This window comes from Anas platyrhynchos, chromosome 8 (genome assembly GCF_047663525.1).
Source record: "Anas platyrhynchos isolate ZD024472 breed Pekin duck chromosome 8, IASCAAS_PekinDuck_T2T, whole genome shotgun sequence".
Classification (NCBI taxonomy): domain Eukaryota; kingdom Metazoa; phylum Chordata; class Aves; order Anseriformes; family Anatidae; genus Anas; species Anas platyrhynchos.
The window spans coordinates 33,686,095-33,703,354 of NC_092594.1; the positions used below are offsets into that span (position 1 = coordinate 33,686,095).

A 17,260-nucleotide genomic window follows, 5' to 3' on the forward strand; every position below is an offset into this window, starting at 1 on the left:
ATAATGCCCTTGTGGCAAGTGTTATTTAACCACATGCAGATGTGCTGACTGTCGGGAGAAGCAGCTCTCCTGTCCAGCCCCAATTATTTGTGCATGTTCTTTTGGCAAACGCTCAGTTATGCGCAGTATCCATTCCTTTCAGTGTAATGAAGGTGAAAAGTTCAGCCATCTCTAGACAAGACACTGCTATTTGAGAAGAAAAATATTAACAACCATGTTGGACCTGTGTTGGATTTGCAAAATATACCCACTGGTAAGCAGGAGCAAAAGTGAAATTTATCAGTGGTGTTCAAGCCCCAAACCTGGAATTTCAGAGCTGTTTCCTAGGGCTCACCTTAGCTTTGGTAGCACATCAGCTTCTGCCCATAAAGGTCGTAAATCTCTTCAGGTGGCAAGTCCTGCTGGTGACCACCGACAGGCCGAGCTGCCATCTGGTGCCAGAGCTGTTCCCAAACTACAACTGCTCAGGGCCTGCATATACACAACTGTTCCTTGCACGGTGGAAGGTGGGGGAGCACTATCTCAGCATCCTCAATATCCTCTCCTGGCAGTCTACACTGGGATGTCGAAGCCAGTGCAGGTGTACAGGAGAGGCAAATTCCCTGCGCCTACCCCACTGTGAGTGAGGGCACCTCGGCTTGCAGGGAACTGGGGATGGAGAAGAAACTTAAGGACTGAGAAAGGTTCTTTAGAAACAGAACTCTTAGAGGAGCAGAGCAGATAGCCAAGTGTGTCAAATGTGAACCTGACGAGTCTTTTCCAACACTAACATCTTTGAGTGTAAAATTAACATCTTCCTTGATTGTGGGAATGTGACGACATCACAAGCTACAAACTTTTAATGTTCTAATAAAAAAAACTGCCCTAATTATTTAAGCCTAATTAGAATTTAAAACACCACCCAGCACATATTTTTTTCTTGACTTTGTATCTCACAGTATGTTGCTCTTTATAGGTCAGTTTGGAGGAAACTACTAAACATGAAAACACCTTGTTAAGTGAAACAGTGGAAAGCCAGTTCCTTCCAACGATACTGAAATAATCACTCCCTCCTCTCCTTTCTTTTAATTCCCATATATTCCTTCTGCTCTGCCTACCCCTGCCCTAACCACTTCAAGTATATTTATGAGAGAAAGAGCCATCTGCGTATGCCCTTGCTGCCCCAATTTACCTTGTTGGACCTCGTTAGAACCATAAGGAAATTATGAGCCTAATCAGGTCAGTGGAGCAGGGATAAAAATTTTAGGTTCTTTTCCTTCCCAACTCTGGCACAGGTCTGGTGCAACTTTAGTTTTGCCTTTTGCATTGTCCCTTCAGTGAAAGAGAGATTATTGCTCTTTTAGCGTTGACTATAATTACCACATTGCAAGATAATGTTTTGTAGCAGAAATGTTTGGCAGTAAATTATAGTGAAAGTGAATGACATCAACTAGTCTGAGTTCAGGAAACTTACACAATGACTTCTCCGTGCATGTATTTACTTAGATAATTTGCAGAAGAGTTTGAGATTTATGCAAACCCCACATAATTATTTATCAGCACTATGCAAAGCCATATGCTCTGATTACATAATAGCCCTTACTTGACTATTAAAAAGAAGTTATTTAAATCCTTTGATTTAAATAACATTTCCCAGAACTTTTTATCCATATGTCACATTCGCCTTTTCCTTCTCTAATCCTACCAACTGCACATGCACTTTATTTCTAAGTGGGTTACTTTGCCATAGGATGAGAGGTTACGTGAATTCCTCCTCAAGGAGCTTGGGAAGTGACCAGGAAAACTAAGATTAGAAGCACACAGGATAAGAAGCTGATACAATCCTATTGCCATAAAGGCTGTATCAGTTGTCAGAGTTCAACGTATTACAGAGATTATTGCAACATAAAAGACAAAAATCAGCATTTAAGTATAGCTAGACGAAGTACTCCCCAATGATTATTGTTAATAAGAATAAATATTTTTGGCTTAATAAAAACCTTTTATATTGTCAGTATATATTTCATTACAAATAGATGTTCAAAATTTATCAATGATTTTGTAATAATGACTAATTTGAAGTCTAAATTAAGTAGACAAAGGTAGGTGTTTGTCACTAGCTGTCATCATTTCAAAATCGGATAGGAGTTTTGTTTTCCAGCCTCTCTGTAAAATAACTTTAAAAATGCAAAAGCAAAAATGGAAATCAAGCTGAGATAAAAGAAAGGTATCTTTTCCTTTCTTCAGCCCTCTTCCTTTACAGCTGAGAGTAGAAATAATAAATATGTAAGATGTGCTAAAGAGATCTGTTTACCTGGCATTTTCCACTAGTGCTGTGGCTTTCATTACTACGTAAAAATTGCCAGGTACAGCTGCTCTCATTATTTCAGAGTAACAAGCCTCCAGCCACAGAGGCGATGACACTGCCTTTCTTTGGTATCAGCAGCATGAAAATGTGATTTTAGTTGTCATTCTTGTCTGTGCTCCATGCAAACCAATTCCAGCCCTTTCAAGCACTTCTTATGCGCAAGTTTATCCGTGTTGGTGGTCATTTTCCTAACCAGCCCATAAGCTGTTTCCCATGTCACTGTACCTTTGTTCAGCTATGGTTAAAGCTCATTGGGCACCCTCCCTAAAAAGGATGTGAAAAACATTGTGCCTTGTGTAGAACAGCGGAATATTTTCCCAGTGCTGGACAATGGCTTGCAACCACAGTCTTTTCGTAATGTACCCAAAATCAAAGACTAAGATGAGTTGAAAGTGTAAAATGTTTCCATACGACTGAACTAATGCCAAAAATACAGTCTGGACAAACTGTGTGTCCCTTAATATATATTAACTTTGTCGAAACATAGTTGTTGTGTTTATGGAAAAATACCCTTATTTCCTTTCTAGGCCTCTAAGAAAAACATTTTTGTCCACTATTTTTTAACCTGAGGCAAAACAATGTAACAAACATTACTTCCAATAGCTTCCAAATGTTGAGAGACACATCCAGAGACCGGGTGATACCTGGAGGAGGTGGCCAGAGCAATGAGCAAGGCTTGAAGGATCCCTCTGATGAAGACGATAGGATTCTTCTTGGTGATAAAGAAGTACATCATTGGCAGGATGAACAGCCCGTGCACAACCAGGCCGCACACCACGGTAATGGCATAGAAACCCAGCTTCTTCCCAATGGCCGAGGGGTCGTCCATTTCTAAGATTTTGCCCGCAATAAGGAACACAATTCCAAAGGGAAAGTACCTGAGCAAAAACAAGGACAGTCATTACTAGGAGATCGTTCACTTCCACCAAGCAGTGTGCGATGGCAAACTGCTGTACCCCCACTAGCAGTGCAGCAGAAGCAGCCTGCCCAGAAGCAGCACGGTTGGGCTCTTTTTTTGGTCAGACCAGGTGGGTTAAGCCCCTGTCTCACACTTAAGGAGCGTGCCCAAAGTGCCAGGCTGAACACCCCTTTGTGTGGGGTACCCCTCAGCACTGCTGAGGTTATGGTGCTGATCAGGAATTAATTTAAAATGTTTTGCTTCAGAAGCAGGCTCTGACTTTGTAGCTTAAAGCAGGTCATTTCCTTGGCAGCAGGGGAATGAATCCCAAGCTCTGCTCATGTGCTTGTGCTGATGTGATTGTTCGGGGATTTTAGTTGGAAGCTGTTAAGTAAATGTTTATGTGGCCTTTGGAAGACATCAGAGAATTACCAATATGCATTAGACATGCTCTTGGACTGCATGGGAGTTTGATTCAGGGCAAAGGGCTACCTAGTTTCTGAACTCTGGTGTTCAGAGACAGCCAAGCGAGCAGTAACTGCACTGACTGCAGTACCCTCAGGTCAGCGCAGAAGTCCAGTCCTCTCCTGAGGGCTCATTAACTTGAGCAAGCTGAAACCAGGCTAGGATTTGTAGTGGAGCAGTGCTGTAAGGTACGGCAGTACCAGCCTGAGGAGCTCATCACACTCCCTTGTGTGGGCTGGATGCATTATAATCCCTCAGCGTGTACAGCACACACACACAGCTGTACTGGGCTTCATTATTTGGGAGTGATACACAGGGTGCCTCTGTTAGAATGACAGAACAAGCTAGGGACAGGATGTATGTCTGTATGTCTTCCTTCAGATCGTGGGGCCCCACAAAACCAAGGATTGTTCACCCTCATTATTTCCCTGGAAATAAGTTTCTCTCAAAATTTTCTTTACTGTTTAAAAAATATTTATTTTCTTACAAAAACTGTTACTTACCAAACAGCAACTGCTACTATCTTCATGACAGATTCATTTAAACACTGGCAAAAGCTGACCAAAGGAACACCACTGTTTCCCATCCTTCCCAACATTATACCTGCAAACATAGGCATTTGGGTTTAAATTCTCGTGTGCTTTGTGCAAATCGCCAGTGCTTTCATTCAGTGCTTTCACTCCCTGCTATGACTCAAAGTGAAGTAAAATGGGAAGTGGCTGGATGAATGTAGATCTTCGTGCTGTAGGAATAGACAGTGCTCAGAAATGAAAAGAATACAGCTTTGGGATGTGTCATCCAACCCTATATTCTCTAGACAGTGTTAGCTTCCAATAATGCCTATAAATAGCCATCGTTTTACCACTCTGTTAATCTGGCAATATTTATCTAAGCTGTGATTTTTGCACTGGAAAACACCGATCTTAATAAGCATGGTGGTTATCTTTGCTAGCAGGGTGTTAAATATAGTTCAGCTCTTGTTGCCTGGTCAGTGGCAGTTTTACATGAGTCTTGGCTTCTAATTCTGTACAGTGCCAAAAAAAAATAAAAAAGAAACACCTTCACTTTTATTTTACAGGAATAGCTGAAAATTGTCCTTTAAAACACTGTCCTATCTGAGCATGTGGCTATTGCTGGGGTCACGCAGGGGAGTGGGCAGGACTGGAGTCTCTGGCTGTGCATCCCTGGTGAAGCAGACTCCATTCCAGTGCAAACATTTTCCTTGCAGTGCATAAACAATGTGTGCTCCTCCGAGAAAAAGATCAGATGTTTCAACTGTTATCCACTTGTCATAATATCTAACAGAAATTCCTGCACGCTCTGAGTTGAGGCAGTATAGCTTGTCACAGCTGAGCCTAGCATCAGGGCTTTTCCTTTGCCCTCTCTGCCTCGCACTGTTCCTGCCAGAGGTGTCCCATTTTTATGCATGCCTGGCGAAGAAGTCCGGTCATTCATGCACAGGATTTACTCTTGGACTGAGGTTACTAAGAAATTCACCTCCTGCTTCAGGAAAAGAAGAATTCAGTTGACTCGAGTCTGTTGTTCTGAAGTCCCTATATCCTAGTCTGAGGCTGTTCAAGGGTCTTAATGAAATTATAATAAGAACTCAGAGAATACTAGAGTGGTTTGGGTTGGAATGGACATTAAAGATCATCTAGTTCATACCATCCTAATGCCATTTTTCTATGCCAAAATGGTGTAAAAAGACCTTTGTGCAAATAAAAAAAGAGCCAAAGTGAGCAGAACTGTTACCAAGCACCAAGGCCTTTGTACATTTTTTTGCTGTAAATAAAAACCTCAGAAGGATGCCCTTCTTTCCGAGAGATTCAAGTCATGTCTGCTGTTCCACTCCTTCCTTTTTAGATGGGGAGAGCTGCAGAAAGCTGAAGGCAGTGATAAATGCTTGGCTGCATCCTTTGTTCGGAATGACAATCTGAAATTGCCACCAAGATCCGACACGTTTTAAGCACTTAGTGTCTCAGGTTTGTGTGCAGCTACTGCAGTCGCAGCTGGCCCCACAGCCAGGGCTGTCGTGTACGTGGCAGCACCAGCAGAAAGTTTTCTGTGTGTCAGCCCAGAGGAAACTGGCTCTCTGCTTCTATCTCTTGATCCCTGGGCCAGCAGGAGTGAGGGGCATGGTAACAGTAATACATTCAGTTCTGGGAAGACAGTGAGTGGTTTTCAGAAGTATAAAGTCGTCCTTGATCCTAATGAGCACATGTAATTAATTCATGCATATCCATTTTGGCTGGAATATTGGTTGCTGTGACATTGTACTTTGGGAATCAACTATAAAATATTACAAACTGAGGGGCAGCCAATTTCCAGCAGTGATGCATATGGAATACCACATACTGGAGAAACTGAGAAAGAGAGACAAATCTGCTAATTCCAGACTTGATTTTTGACCCCTTCTGCTGGTATGAACCATAATATAATAAACGTAGGCAGAGATGTTTTATGGAACTACCTCCAGACCAAATTAACTTCCAAGAAGAAATTGAGATAAAGAAAATTTCATCAGCATTTTCTTGTATTAATCATCAGCACCTTACCTTTGTCATCATTAACTAAGGCACATCTCAGGGAGTGGTTAAATTCCCTCTTCCAAATCCACAAGCATAATATAACAGACATCGTAACATGGGACCAACGAGTTCCTCCAGCAAATGAAACTGAATAAATTATCTAAACATAAGCTCTTAGAGTCCACTGAGATAAACTACTGCATGGTATATTACTATTACCATTGCATGATGAAAAAAAATAAAATCATGAAGTTTCAAAGAGAGAATCCATGGGTTTAAACTGATAAGACACTATTCATCTGTAACTCACTTATCCATCTTATCTCTGAGGTTTATAATCTGAACTGTGCTTTAACATAGGTGACGGTTATATTCCACACTAATAATGTGATAAAATGCAATTAAAGAGTGGATAAGAATGGCAGACGGGGCAGATTCCAGGGAAAAAATTGTTTCCTGCTTGGTGGGGGGAGCTTTAATGGAGGACCTGGTCTGGGAGCAGGTTAATCTTATTCAAGAAACAGAACAACCAACCCCATATCTTTTTCCCTTAATGGCTACCTGGACTATTGCAACCCAAACATGTCTGAAACCTACCCATTGTTGCAGAGAATATCACAATCCCTAGCACATTCATGCCGTCACTAGTGCCTGGCTCTGATTTGTAAATCACTTCAGGTGGGGGAGTGATGTCCAAGGCAAAATTCTGGATGTTGGATCCGTTCTCGTCCTGGACTCCGTATATTATAATGCGACGAGTGGTGCTTTCAGATGATGCTTTGTTAGATTTAATGATGGGAATGCTCTTGGTGCGATACTGAAAGAAAACAAAGTATTTTTTATTATAATATCCCAGCAGGAACTAACAGTTAAATGAGACCTCCGAAGTGCTTTGTTAAATAAGGCTGCATGTGAGAGGGACAAGCATGAAAAGAAAGACAGCCCCTGTCCCTGTGCTGCTAAAATCTGTAAGAAAAGTTGAATTTTTTGAATCTCAAAAGAGTTTGAGGCTTATAAAATTGCTGTTTACATGGTATCTCAAAATAAAGCTTGGAACGCTATGCTCTAACAGAAATGTAAAATCCTAAAGGTTTCTTTTGATAAATAAATGGCAAAAGAGCATAGCCATTGCCTGACCCATGCCACAGCTTCGCTCCAGGTGGGAGGCAGGTTCCCTTTACCTTTCTGGACTGTTAAAATAACTTTGACCTACTAGTTGTAGGCTGCTAAGGACAATGGAAACATACTCGTGAATTCCTAAATGCTCAAGGTACTAATAGGATGTGACATAACACAGCGTCTGTACCTGGGTTCTGCTTTACAAAGATACATCTACATCTTTCTATGATGTTGGCTCATCTCTTCAGTGGTAACAGAACTGTAACCACTTACCTGCTTGAATGTGGCCTCAACAAGGTTGGCTGGAAACATGTTCCTAGAAATGAACAAATAAAATCATTTCTATGGGACTGCAGGCAATTTCTGTTCCCTGGGCCTCAGGCCTAGCACAATGTACTACTTATTTACCCATCTAAAGAGCAAGGGCTGAATGGGTGCAGAAGGCTGCTGCTCTCCCCCTCCTGCCATACCATTGTAACTCGCTCAGCAAAGCACAGCAGAGGGATGGGTCCTCAGAATGAAAGTCTGGGGACTCACTTTGAAATACCTGGACTGAGACAGTGAGACCCAGGAGAAAGTTTCACTTTCTGGCTCTGCCACTGTCATAATTGGGACAACATCATTGCTGTCATTCCCTTCGCTGTCTGCTAACTGTGGAGACAAATATTTCTTTATTCTGTATTTTGTCTTGCATATTTGGATAATGAGCTGTTCAAGACAGAGTCAGAGTTTAGGGACATATTCCTGGGATCCCTGGGTGCTGTAATCTGCTTTGGGACTGCTGGTCACTGCTTTGAGATGACTCATGAACTACATACTGCAGCATGTCCTGATACACCTTCATCACTATAAGCATCAGTGATGTAGACTTTATAGAGGTTTGGTCAAGAACAGTTTGCTTTCCGAACAGAGGATCTGATCCCTGATGAAAAGAATCGGGACTACAGCTGTACAGTCTGTTTTAACATGGTTCTGAGGCTTCAGAAGAGGAGATTGACGTGAGGGAAACAGCTTTATCTTTGCTCACAGCCGAGCTACAATGGAAAACAATAACCATACACTGAGATTTGCAGTGAGCTTAATAGATTTTTAATTCCAAAAATGACTCTTGTTACTACCTTTTCTGACTTTCATTGTACCCCAGGCCATGACATTTCACCCAATAGTATCTGGAGCTAATTTGTAACTTGTGTCTGAGCTAGATTATTACCTTGTAGAAAGACATTCAGTCCTAATTTGAAATGGAGAGCACACCCTCTACAGGCTTCAAAGAGGAATCATAGTGCAGTAGGGCAAAAAAGCTAAAAAGTCATATGTTTCCAGATAGCGTTTAGGAATTAAGGTTTGTCTGATCACTCAAATAGGACCTAACAGAACTGACTTGTTTTCAGCACAAAGCTCCTGAAGCTAGAGGGAGAAGACAGTGCCACCCCGTCACCCAATTCTGTGCTTTCATATACACAAATTTATGCAAAGAGAATCATTTCTGAATTATCCCGAATTCTCTGACCAAAGGACTTTTTATTGAAATTCCAACTCAAGCCTCAAGACAGGACATCATTTAAGCATATGTGAAAGCCTGTTCTCATTGCAAGGAGAACTGCTGTATGCATACACGGGTAAATGCGTGCCACGCTCAGACGTTTTGCAGATCTGCTTTCCTCTTGCAGCAGCAGCATTTGTGTGCTGCCAAGTGGAGTCATGGCAAGAGCATCCTGTGCAGCACTGGCTTAGAAAGAATGATTTTATTGCTCTTTTAAGTCATAACAATGTGACATTATGGTTGCATCTCAAATTATGATGGACAAGAGATAGAATCTGTTTCGGCATCCTCAGACAGAGCAATTGCTACAAACAGATAATTCATTATCCTTTGCAGGGTCAAGCAGAAGGAGAGAAATTAGAGTTGCAGGGTAGCAGTAGTGTCTGATGATTGAAGCAGAAGATTGAAAATGAGTTGTTTTGTTGGCCTGCTGTGTGAGAGCAGACAAACCACATAAACAAATAAATTGTCATTTTGGTAAGGCTGTTGCTGTAGGGCAAACTTTAGTGTTATACAGGCAGGTTCCTATCAGCAGGATAGGAGGCTGATGCATAGCACTTCAGTTGCTCTTTTTTTAACTCTCCTGGCCCTTTCTCTCCTCGGTGAAGGGAAAGCAGCTGAGATGACCTGTCCCTTGCAGCCTGATGTGCTACCTGGCATCACTGAGGAACCACAGCACCTCCTGGCTGTGTTGTACACTGCCAATGTCTTCGTCCATTTTACCAGTCCTGCTTAAGAGCCCCAGGCGTGATGATGCCTGTGCTCTATAGAGACATGAGAAGACAGCAGCCATGTAAACAACCTGTCATAAGGCTTAGTTTGCAAGGTTTAGTTAAATTAATTCAGTCCCTTTGTACACGCTGCCATTTAATTGCAGTGACTTAGCTTAGGACACTCACTGTGCAGCGATGTGGTCAGCAATGAACAACACTCCCTACACTTACTGTAAGCAGTACTGTGCTGCTGTGCTGCCATCAACTGAGTTGTCTCTGCAGAGCTTCCATAAAAGCTGATCATTCCCTGGTTCAAGTGTCAAATCTGTAGCCAAATCAAGGCAGACAACAGCCAGCTGTGCATCGCTTTCCTATCAGATGCAGACACAACCTTCTGCCTGAGCCCCAGGAGCTTGGCTGCGGCTGGGGACTAAGGGAAGAACAGCTGGATGGAGCTGGACCTGGAGAGACGGAGAGGATGTTTACAGGAGAGGGAAGCGTGGAAGAGAAAAGTTCGTTACTGCCTTATTATGCCTCATAAGGGGATTCTGCTTCGACATCATTAAAGGCTTCACTGATATAAAATCACATTTGTTTTATGATTTGAGATGATCAGAAGAAAGGTTCTGTAGGAGTACAAAGTGTTAGTGTGATGATTGTGCTGTAACCTGCTGTGAGAACGTGAATTATGCTGAAAGCACAGAAAGAATCACACTGAGCACTCCTGCTTAGATCTGACTATGAATGTCACATATGAGACAAAGCTTTCCAAAGAAATATGACTTTAATTGCTGATGATTTCTTTTTCTGCCCCAGTTTTATAGTCGTAATTAGAAGAATTAAGAACAAATTGAGACTGCTCGAGAAAGGGAGTATCATATGGTTAGTAGCTAGATTAAATGTTAGACAAATTTGTGGAGGATTAAAGCATTTTGTTTCTTTATCATTCTTTATCCCGCAGGAATTACAACTACCCACTTAATACTGGCTGCTGGAATTCTCCCAATATTTTTTAATATATTATGCACTGTGATCCAGTCTTTGAGACTAGCCTACCAAAGTTACACAATTTATCTAGTGAAGGCTGACCTGAATGTGTTTGCCAGAACTTCGGCTTATTTTTTATTTTAAGCTGGTTTACTTGGATTGAAAAAATCCAGTATTAGCCAAAATTTAGTTTTGTTAATTAAAAACATTCAAGAGAGCAATTCATGGAAGAGAACTCTAATGGACCAAAAACAAATGATGAGAAGAAAGTATCAAACTGCCACAAAGAGATGGGAGATGACTGGGAGTGTTTGTTTGGTTAGGTGTCTTCAGAAACAGTTGACAAATTCCGGGCTTAGGGGAAGATTTTGCTGCATGTTGATATTTGCCTGTCTATCTTCCAGGCATCCAACCTACCATCAGATTGGCCCCTGCAGATCTCTACGAGTTTCACTGCGATTCTGCACAAGGATGAAGATCTACCCACGTGGATCTGGTATCAGGATCATAAAGAGAGGCTGTCCCTCTAATTGGAACAGGTACTGGTTTATCACTAGCATATACTGAATTAAAGACATTGTCAGTACTTTTGAAGTAATAATTCAAGCTGAGGTGCTCATTGCTGTCACCACCTATAAATGCTCTTGTGTTTATTTAATTAAGACAACAAAGCAGATAAAATATTTCTAAATTTGCAGCATTGCTTTCAAATTGCTCACAAGATACAGGACACAATAACACTGCGTGAAACAAAGCAATCTGGGATTCACTTCTGTAGTACAAGTGATTGTCTCTAACCTCGGCAGCACAATTCAGCATTCCTGGCAAAAATAATTTCACATAATAATAGGGAATTAAACATGGTACATAACAGTGAGTGAGGCTGGTGTGGAATATAGATAAATTAGGTCTAAGACAAGGATACAGTTGTAAAACAGAAACAGACATATGGTTTCTGGTTACATAAAAAAATTAAGAGCAAAATATTGTCTGCTCTGAGGTAGAACACAAGATGCATTTCCCAGAGCATCTTCTGCTTCAAGAATTCTGCCAGACAAAGCAGGAGTGTTCAATACAAGTTAGAAGAGTGAACAGAGATGAAATTTCAATATCACATCAGTGAACTTTCTATAGAGCATGAGCTGCTGAGCCACAGATGACATGCCTGGCCTGCATTTGCTGTGACAGTAGCATAAGCAGATAAGTGACCTACTAAACACCTCCTTTGACTACATGCTGCTGTGATGCACAGGCTGGTTCATTCTACTAGCAAATTTTGGAGTCCTTCCCTCATTCTTGCATGGGATAAGAGGATTCAGATATAAGGAGCTATCAAGAGTCAGAAACGTGTATGTATGACTATGGCAAGACATGTTCTGCAATTTGGTAGCCATGGAATTTGAAGAAAATCCTGAAGACTCGTAGCAAGTACAGGCAGCAGCGGGTCTAAGGAGATGCTCTAAGGGTGCAGCTTTTAATATGTGTAGGACTATTTAGTACCTTGCCACTGCCAAAAATTAGAGGTCTTTTTCCCTTCTCCACTGTCTCCCAGCAATTAACCTAGCAATTAATACTACTCACTCATTTTTGCTCCCTTAGTTTTCTGCTGCTTTAGGAAGCTGAATTGTTTTAGGAAGTACTTTTGCAGCTCAGGCCATGCCTTGGCACTGCCCCCAGGCCGTGGGCGCCCTCTGTCGCTCTTCAGAAGGCTGCTGGCTCTGAGAAGTGAGCAGGACAAGTATCAGCACTATTACACGGTTCTACTGCTCATGTTTTTAGTGGAATTGTCCACAGAACACAAGTGTACAGCTATTGGGATAGTTAGTTTGATGGCTCCTGCATAACTCCTATTACAAATACTAGGCCAAATTCTTGCTGCAATTACACTACTATCTGAAATACTCATTTGGAGTTCTGACTACACCATCTGTTGATTCAAAGCATTCAGTTTTTACAGACCTTTTTAATAAGAAATTAGGCCAGCAGCCACAGGTACAGCAGATGTTGTTTCCTTGATTCAGAACACCCATTCCCTCTGGGGCACTCTGCTCTGCAGCAGCAATCTGGTTTTGCTCTCAGACTTTGATGTTATCAGTACTTAATCCCTGCCACACCAGACAGTCGTTGGCTGCAGTCTCCCAGGCTGTGGAATTAAAGCCACCTGTTTTGTTGGTTTTTTTTTTTTGCAACATACTTGTCCTCGTAATATTTTACTGGCCTATATTTGCATTGGGCATAAAACCATTTAGGACACTCTGCTCTCTGTCCTATATTTCTCACGTAAGAACTAATATAGCTGAGCTTGAAAGAACATTGTTTTAAGGCTGCATATTTGACAGTATTCAGTACAGCAGGGGTACAGAGACAGTAAAAATGGAGTCTGAATAGTTCGACATGAAAACTATGAATTTTCCAGGTTTTACAGGTCTGCAGAAGAATGAACAGCACTATGGTTCTTATTTACTGCAATCTCATGTCAGGTGCCTCTTACTTCTCAGTGGCATTCCCTTAACCTCAAAAATTCACTTGCATTTACTCTCCTGTGGATGACTTCATCATCAACTGTGTAGATACCTGACAACTGTTACTGTACCACATAAGCCACGAATCGTGTCCTCAGCCATACTGGAATACATCTGAAATAGCTTCCTGCTCATGTCAGTTGCATTCCTGAAATCAAGGGCAAAATTTAATTCAGCAAGACTGAACAAATTACTTATCTTAGGGTCCATGTGTGTGTTGCACATCAGTAATCATCTCCAGTGCCTCATCTCATTTGGATTAGAACAGGATAGGATAGGATAGGATAGGATAGGATAGGATAGGATAGGATAGGATAGGATAGGATAGGATAGGATAGGATAGGATAGGATAGAATAATTTTTGTTGGAGAGGACCTACAAAGATCATTGAGTCCAACTGCCTGACCACTTCAGGGCTAGCCAAAACTTAAAGCATATTATTTAGGGCATTGTCCAAATGCCTCTTGAACACTGGCAGGCATGGGGCATTAACCAACCTCTCGAGGAAATCTGTTCTTAATATCAACCACACTAGTTCCTGCAAAACAGACCAAAACACACTTTTGCAAGCATTAAAGTCCTCATTATTGTGATAAAAGATACTGATCGAATGCAAAAATCACTAATCAGGACCAAGCCATTGTGTCTTGCTTGTCTTTTTGCAGATCAAGACAGGACTAACATTATGGAATCCTTTTGCCAAATAGACTTTTTATCTGTCCTGAAGGTGACACTGTTGCATGGCATTTCAGTTCCAGAAAAGGATCTGGAGGGTGAACCTCCTCACTCTGCTTCTTCTCAAAGACAAGGTCATGACACAGCGCTCACAGTGCCATGACTTTCCAAGAAACTCATTCTTTGGGGTGGAAACACAAGCACATCGCATTTATAAGAATCTTGAAAAGGTTGAATCGTATCAAAAGTAGCATGACAGGCCCAACACATATGCACTATTGTTCCAGGAAAGCAAAATTATTTAATAACAAGTGTTCATCCATCTCAGAACATGTCCAGGCCAATTTTCAGGAGAATGAACAATTTATTCCCCTGTAGGGCTGAAGATTTCCTAATGCAGTTTTAACTCCTGGCCCCCATGTATCTCCCACTCTGTGACCAGAGGGCAAAAAAGTCCACTTTGTGTTCCATCTCCCAGTCATCATCTTCATAACGGAATTATATTTTTTTCCATGTTGGTTTCCTTTTATGCCAAATAGGAACCACACATGGAGGGGCTTCAGAGCCCTTTGTAAATACTTCAGGATCGGGATTCTGAGCAGCTTGAACTGCTTAAAAATTAACCAGAAGAGAACATCTGGTCACATACAGTGTTCAACAGTGCTGGCACCAGGCTTGTTTTGTGAGATAGAAGAAAACTGGCAGTTTGAAACTAATAAAAAAGGCTAGTTTGCCATAGGAAACATAAATATTTCTATCCTAGTAACACAGTGGCTTTTGGTAAAAGATAGAAGAATGTAGGCCAAGGTTATTAAAATAAGTTCTTTCATAGTTTAAACCCTGTGTCTTTTAATGCACTCTTTAATATCTTATTGCCTGCATATACAATTCAGTCTTCAGCTGTAAACTTCTTTAACCATGATTTGTTTAGTGCAGCCTGGACATTTTCCTAACTACAGCAGATACTGGGTTTCTCCTGCCCTGTTTTGAAGAAATGCAATTTGTTTTTGAAATAAAATACCCCTTAGCTTGAAAAGGGGGAAAGGAGATTATTTTAAACAGTGTTTAGGATTGCCATGAAAATATAAATCCTCTACAATGTTTATATCCTATTATAACTATTAATGGTGTGTGTGTATGTATATATATACATAAATAAGTAAAACAGAAAACAAAAAATACCACCACCAACAAAAAGCCCTCTTTCGGTTAAAGCTGGCCAGCCAAAATGGGTTTCCAGATACCTGCTTCAAAGTCTATTAAATTGGATGCAATCCTGAATATTCAGAGGTAAAAACTTTTCTGATTTTTTCTTCAGTAAACTTCCAGAGTGTACAGACTTGTGTCATGCTTGGATAAGGCATGATTTGATCCTGTCTGTATTCACTAAGTTGTTTTATTTGGAGCTTTTGAGCTGAATTAGCTCACAATGTCATTCTGTCTGGTTAGACTTGAGAAAGACTAAAAATATATGTGAACTCTATATTTTCTGGTGCCAGTTTGCACACATGATCCGCTGTATATAAAACAGGAGGGTGAACCTTCAGTTTGGCTGGGATTTGTTTCCTAATGTGAATGTTCATGGCGTATGATTGTTTATTTTTATCTCATCAGCCAAATTTCATTTCCGTTGATGACAAACGCAAGTAGAATGAATTAAGTTGCAACAAAATTTACCCTTGCAAATTAAAGGTATTTGAGAATGGAAATGGAGTGTGGTGGAAATAATAACTGCTAATGTAAACAGTGTGGTCCTGTGAAATATATCTTGATTTACAAACCTGCATTTTCTAGTCTGCTTGTCAGGTGAATATATGTTTCCAAATTAAACAAACCAAATGTCTTAAACTGGGCATTATTCCTGCAAGTGTGTCCCTTTTTTGTCCTTTTGGGCAAAACACTTATGATATGAATTATTTTTAAAAACGGTTATCTTGCCTTTCTTCATTTCTTAACTCAAAAAAAGCTACTAAAAATCCACTCTTATTTTTGGGAAAAAGTACAGAGTTAATTTCAATAATTAACACAGAAAAAATAAGGTAAAGATCTATGTTGATTCATTGTTATTATTTCCATCGAGGTGCCCCAAAAGCCACATTCCTAGAACAAGACCCCTACTAGGTCTCATACAAGCTGCAAATATTTCCTCTGGCACCACAGGTTTTTTTGAATGACCCACAGTGACCTTTTTATTTTTTTCATGTCTCACTTCTCCAGCTGTAAGAAAGGAAAATGGATCATCCCTACCTCAAAGAGGTATTGCACATCATGAGAATAAATGCATTAAAATTCATAAGGTATGAGGTGCTTTGATTCGTTTAAGAGTACAAGAAGATGATCCTTAGCCTGAGGATTTATAGTCTTAAATATGGAAGAAAATACAATTTCATGAGCCTTGCAGTGCCCATACCAGAAACCTTGAATATAATTAAGGCAGATGTGTACATCTGTCTCAATCTAGTAATAATGAAGCATCTAAAGAGAGAAGCATCTTTAGAACAGCATCTTCTGCAAAGCTTCAGACTCACAATTGCCTTATGAATAGTAATTCAGCCCAGATCCTTGCACAATGCCAAAGAAGAGGGGCAAGTTATGGAAGGGCAGATTTCTGCACAAGTATGAAAGTGAACTAGCTGGTTAAATGGATGTCAACCACAGACAGCAGAAGATGTGTTTGATTTAAAGCTGAATCAGATTAAAGCAAAAATTCAGACACGTAAGACCAAAGCAGCACTAAAGATTTTCAGTAGAAAGCCTAGTAGAGTGTTGAAAATATGAGTATTATTCTGAATTCAGTGGCCTTCCTGTCCAGGTTGAATCTGGGAGAAAATTGGTAGGGGAAGATTCACATCCACAGATCTTGTCCCCCATCTCTGGAGGTTTCTTTTAGAAAGGAAACCTTTCAAATATTTCTGTTTAAAGTGGCAAAAATGGCTGACTTGTGGATACATGTTTCAAGGCAGGAAATTCAGTATGATAATCAGTTAATACACATCCTGGTTGATGTGAGGGTTAGAGCCATTTCAGAATCACGTGGTACAGTGTCCTAATTGTATCATATACACTAGAGTTGTTGTTATTGTTTTCTTTTACATAATAGACAAATATGTAGGGGAAGCACCACCTGCAAAATAATGCTGTGTATATGGTACATTATGCTATTCCTCCATGTACCATACGTACTCCAGAAATGTGAATATTGATTAATATTGTAGATGTTCAGAATGATGATGAGGCTCAGCAGCAATTCTTTGTTTTATTTATTAAAGCCACTTCTAAAAGCAGAATCCTCACCCAAAAATTCCAGAAATTCAATTTCTAGCAACATCCTTCCTCCCTGCCAAAAATTCCAAACCTGAAAATGTCCTATACAACATCACATGAAATAATAATACATTTCATCATTTCAAAATGGCTTCAAATCTGGAATAAGTGAGGGGGAATAGGTGTATCACCATGCCAA

General features: G+C 40.6%; 1 protein-coding gene across 1 annotated transcript in view; it reads right to left on the bottom strand.

Moving 5' to 3' along the window:
- Positions 1–17,260, bottom strand: part of SLC1A7 (solute carrier family 1 member 7) — a 47,577-nt gene that overhangs the window by 13,906 nt on the left and 16,411 nt on the right. Inside the window, exons 4-7 of the mRNA XM_005027236.6 lie at positions 7,631–7,673; positions 6,836–7,055; positions 4,214–4,313; positions 2,992–3,225 (exon numbers count right to left, since the gene is read on the bottom strand). Coding sequence (XP_005027293.1) covers positions 2,992–3,225; positions 4,214–4,313; positions 6,836–7,055; positions 7,631–7,673 — 597 coding nt within the window. The remainder of the gene's footprint in view (positions 1–2,991; positions 3,226–4,213; positions 4,314–6,835; positions 7,056–7,630; positions 7,674–17,260) is intronic.